The sequence below is a fragment of the Eimeria maxima genome, genomic scaffold (genome assembly GCF_000499605.1).
Source record: "Eimeria maxima Weybridge genomic scaffold, Emw_scaff147, whole genome shotgun sequence".
Lineage (NCBI taxonomy): Eukaryota > Apicomplexa > Conoidasida > Eucoccidiorida > Eimeriidae > Eimeria > Eimeria maxima.
Window position 1 is genome coordinate 42,182 of NW_013564420.1, and position 5,319 is coordinate 47,500.

Sequence of the window (5,319 nt, forward strand, 5' to 3'; positions counted from 1 at the left end):
AAGCTAAGAGTAACACAAAAATATGCATTTATATATAGTGCCCGCTTTGTAGGTGTGGCTACGGATAAAGAAGAAAATGTCTCCTTTTTTCTCTTTCTCGTTATTATCTTTCGGTTGCCACCCCTGTGGGGGAAGAAGTTATAAATGCATACAGGCAGCAGCAGCAGATGCTGCTACTGCTTGTAGGCAATAATAACTGCAAAAGTAAGAAAAGAATCATCAACTTGCGTAGATAAGTAAAAATAAATGGTTAATTTAGTGAGAAAATGGCGACGCATGCAATGCTCTCTCTGTATACAGGAGGCAAAGTTGTTTGTCCTCTCCATAGCCATTGGTTGTACAAACTTGCATAAAGTAATAATACAGTGCATGAATATATTAAATACATTTGTATTATATACAAGATTATAAACACCCTTATAAGGATATACACACAAACAAATATTACACTATATATGATTATTTATATTATTATTATATAGCACCTTGTAGTACGAACCTAGCGAAGGAGAATCAATGAGCATTCGTATCGCTAAGTGCATGCAATAAAGAAGTATTAAATATTATACTTTATTTGCCAATAAAAAACTAACAATAAACAATGCCGTACTTCTAAGCATCGTCATAGGAGGCAAGAGAAAAGGAAGACTTTATTAGGAGTTTCTTTTGTTTGTTGCCTTTGTTCTGCTAAGAGCTAAGAAGAAAAGAAAGTAGCGAGAGGAAAGTCGTAAGAGCTGTAGTACAATGAAAGTACAATAAATATATGAATTAAAAGAAGATATTTATTTTCCTCTTCTCTCTCTCTCTCTCTTTGCCATTCACCATTATCTGCCCCTCCTCTTCGTGTCTACTAAGAATAAAGAAAAGAATATGTTTTCCTCCCTATTAGCTGATGAGCATGAGGAATCGAGAGAAGCAAATTATATCATATAGACTGCAACAGCAACTCTCCTTAATTCATCCCTCCCCTCTCCCTCTCATAGATGAATTGGGCTAAGAGCGTTTTGAGGTAATTTGTTCCGTACATACTATTTTATAAACAATTAGTCATGATGATGCATGCAACCGTCTCGTTAGAAAACAATGATCTACTTTAATGCATTTATTTATTAAATACTCCTTAGCGAATTTATATAATATTTAGTTGCTGCTATCTGTTGCTATCTAATAGGCTAAACAGCTAACGAAGAGAATATAAGACACTGATTGGTACATATCGAGGTTCCTATGAGGGGGAAACCTAAGAGGAAGGAGGGCAATAATGACTTAAATGCTACATTATAGTCCATATTCAGGAATAAAACATGTTAGATAGCATTATAAACTAAACAATTGAACATTTCTTTCCTTTTTCCCCTGTATTCCCTCTATACAACACCCTCGATACCAAACCATCTCGTCGGCTGCGTAGCACGGTTCTTCGTTGTTTATTGATATTCTTCCAATTTTCTTTTATTGGATATTCCCTCTTAATTAAACAAACATTTTGTACGATCTAAAACCATTTGCTACCACTAAAAAGTAACAGGAAGGGGTTGAATACACGAACACCCCCCATCTTGCATAGACAGCCCCAAGGATGTTTGTATGTAAGGGAAGAAACTGCATTGAAACATCAAACACTCCTATTTTTAGCAAATTATTTTTAGTTGTTTGCAATTATTATAAACTAAAAGGGCTATTCGATTGATTTTGTTCCCGGATCGTCCCTTTTAACGCCTCCGTTTGGCCTGTGAATGGGAGTTGGGGCTTGCACATAGTTAACGATTGTTCTTGTTCTTGTTACCTTTGAATATTGGACTTCTGCAGAATGTTTATCTCTTTCACTAATAAATTCCTTTGTTTCTGTTTGAAGAAACGCCTCACGTAGGCTGCAGCTTGATGGCTGTAGCTGCATATACACCGGAAATGCCGTGGGTTTCTGCCTACGGTCTGGCATTGCCTTCCGGTTGTTGCCGAGGGTAATTTGTTTTACTTATATATTTTAGGTTATTTTTATCATTAGTTTTGAGTTTGTCGATGGTTTCGGACTCAAGAGAAGACAACAGTTGCGGAGATACTCCGCAAGAGTGGCTCAAGAGGTTAACCGTAAAAGTTGAACCCGAGTCAAATGACGCGGTTTGCAACTCGGAGCAACCAGCGGAATCCGCTGGTATTCTCTCTTCTGAGGGAATTTCCTCTGAATATCTTCCGATTTCTTCAAAGAGTGGCAAAGTAAAGAGCAAGAAAGAGCGTAAAAAATCATCATCTGGGAAACCTCCAAAAGATGAACGTGTGCTGATCCCTAAGGAAGCTCCGGTGTATGTACCTGCTCTTGCCCCTTCTTTGCTTCCTTTTGGTTCCTCTCAAGTGGTGACAAAAGGAGAAGAAACATTTTCTGCGGATCAGCTGCAACTATTGGAGCTTGCGGGTCCTGGTGCAAAGGGTCTGTGGCGTTTGCATGCACGTAGTGGTATAAACTATCGTAAAGGACCATTTACAACAGAGGAGAAGTTAATAATAGAAGAAGCATTAGATCAATATATGCAGAGGGAAGGATTTAGTACATTAGAGGAGGCTGTACAAAGTTTAACAGGGAATCTAGGTAAGAAAAGTGCTGGCCGTTTTCAGGCAATTGCTCGTTGCCTTCCTGATAGACCCTTTGTGTCTGTTTATGGATATATTCGTCGTCGTATAACAGGAAGTGTTAAGAGAGGAGTCTGGTCTAAGGAGGAGACGCATCAGCTGCTGCTGCTAGCTAGACGTTTTCCTTCCTCCCTAAGAGGAAGATGGGTAAAGATAGGAAATATATTGAATAGGAGACCAGCAGATGTATGCGATAGATGGCGAACTGTGCAGCCCCGTCTACATGAATTAGAGGCAGAGTTACTGCATGCATTAGAGGATAAAGCAGCAGCAGCAGCAGCAGCAGCAGGAAAAGGAGAAGGAGAAGAAGCTAATCTTGCTGCAGTAAATACTGCTGCTGTTGTTGCTGCTACTAGATTAAATACAGAGGAGAAGGTGCTGCTGCTGCAGGAGGTGCAGCAGAAGACAGGAGAGGAGCTTCCTTGCTTCGGTATACCATGGCAACGAATAAGGGAGGAAACTTTTCCCCTAAAATCGCATGCATGCTTACGTTGTGTATATAATTTAGTTATATTACCTGAGGAATTATATAAACGCATGCAAGCAAATCCTCGTCCTGTTGTGCTGCGTCATGTATTACGGTGCCTTGGTCGTTTGCTGCTGCAGCAGCAGCAGCAGCTACCTCCTGGTCTACGAGGTATTGAATGGTTAGATATTCTTCCTTTTGTTCCTGCTTCCCTACAGCTATCTGTATTAAAGGAAGCAGCAGGAAGTATAATGAGGGAAGAAGGAGTACCTATAGAGGTAGCAGTGCCTCGTCTGCTGCAGCAGCACGAATATCGTCTAAATAAGACAAGAAAAAAAGATGCAGCAAGACTACTTCGTGCTGCACTTCCGGTGTACGTACAGCAGAATCTTGAGGAGGAAATAAAAAAAAAAGGAAAAGAAAAAAATTGGTCAGAGGATAAATTAAAGAAGAAAATGAGGAGAAAAAGGAGAGCAACAGCAGCAAAAGAATTAGCACGTCTTAAGGAAAGATTAACACAAATAAGGGCGTGTCCTCTTAATGCTCCTCCTCGTGGTTGTCCTCGTTATATACAAGATGAGCAGCAGCAAGCAGCAGAAGCAGCAGCAAGAGAAAATGATCCGTTATTATTAGCTGCAGCAGCAGCAGCAGCAGCAGCAGCAGATGAAGAAAATGCAGAAGAACTTGCAGTTGCTGCTCTATTAGAGAATTCATTTACTGATGGATTACCATCACATCTAATAGAGGAAACAATACAAGAAAATAAAGAAAAAAAGAAGGAAAAAAAGAAAAAAAAACATAAAAATAGAGAAATGGATAATTATATACAAGAAGAAAATAATGAAGAAGAAATAGAGACAGAATACCAACAGGAGGAGGAACAAGAAGAAGAAAGGGAAGAAGAGGGGAAAGATGGAGGAGAAAGAGGAGGAGAAGAAGAAGGAGAAGAAATAGTACACAAAAAGAAAAAAGAAAAAAAGAAACATAAAATAGCAAATAGGATGGAGGAGGAGGGAGAAGAAAAAGAAGAAGAAAGAAAAGAGGAGGAGGAAGAAGGAGAGCATCAGCTTACTATAGATGAATTAACAAGAGAAAAAAGAAGAAAAAAGAAGAAAAAGAAGAAAGAAAAAGAAAAGGAATATTATTTAGATAATTCATCTACAGCAGCAGAGGAAGAAGAAGAAGAAAAAGAAGAAAAAGAAGAAAATAATGATTATAGTTGTCTAGTTGTTGTTCCTAGTAAACAAAAGAAACATAAAGAAAAAAAACATAAAGAAAAAAGAAAAAGAGAAGAGGAACAAGAAGAAGGGGATAAAGAAATAGAAGAAAAAGAAGAAGAAAAAGAAGAAGAAATAGATGAATTAAGAGAAGAAAAGAAAAAAAAGAAAAAAAGAAAAAAAGAAAAATACTCCTATTATGAACAAACTGCGGGATTCGGTGTACACTACTAAATAAATAAATAAATAAATAAATAAATAGATAAATAATATATATATATATATATATATATATAAGAATAACTATCTATGCCTTCTTAATATAGAGGCACAGATGTACTAAAATAATAAATAATAAATAATAAATAGTAAATAAATAAATAATAAATAAATAATAAATAAATAAATAGTAAATAATAAATATTTTCCTTAGTTTTTTGTTTTATTATTTATATATAAAAGAAATAAATAATTTCTTGTATATTATTTTCCTGTATATAAAGGAAAAACAGGAAAAATATAATAAATATTTATTTATTTTCTTTTATATATAAATATATAATTAATTCTTCCTATAAAGGAATTTAGTTATAAATAAACTCTTTTTTATCTTTTTTTTATTTCTCTTTTGTTATTAGTTCTCTTTTTCTCTTTTCTTATTTGTTTTTTTATACTCTCTTTGCTGTATATACACCTGAATATCTTTATAGGGATACACAGAGAGAGTAGATATATAACAATATTATTATTATTGTTATTAATATAAATAATTATTATAAAATATTAATATTAATAATATATTATATATAATATATTATTATAATATATTATTATTTAATAATATATTATATATAGTATAATATAGTTAACAAAATATAGTTGTAGGTAAACAAACAAAATAATAAAATAAAATAATGCTGTCTTCTTTCTTTCTTTTCTTTTTCTTTCTTTGTTTCTTTTACAGCAGCAGCAGCAGCAGAAGCATTTGCTGCTGCTGTTGCTGTTGCTGCT

General features: G+C 35.0%; 1 protein-coding gene across 1 annotated transcript; it reads left to right on the forward strand.

The window, feature by feature from the left end:
* Positions 1–2,019: 2,019 nt before the first annotated feature.
* On the forward strand, positions 2,020–4,542 carry EMWEY_00017670 (hypothetical protein, conserved; the record flags this gene model as incomplete). The annotated part of the gene is made up of 1 exon (XM_013479931.1): positions 2,020–4,542. One exon carries the CDS (start codon positions 2,020–2,022, stop codon positions 4,540–4,542), a length of 2,523 nt encoding a protein of 840 aa, XP_013335385.1.
* Between the last annotated feature and the right edge of the window lie 777 nt (positions 4,543–5,319).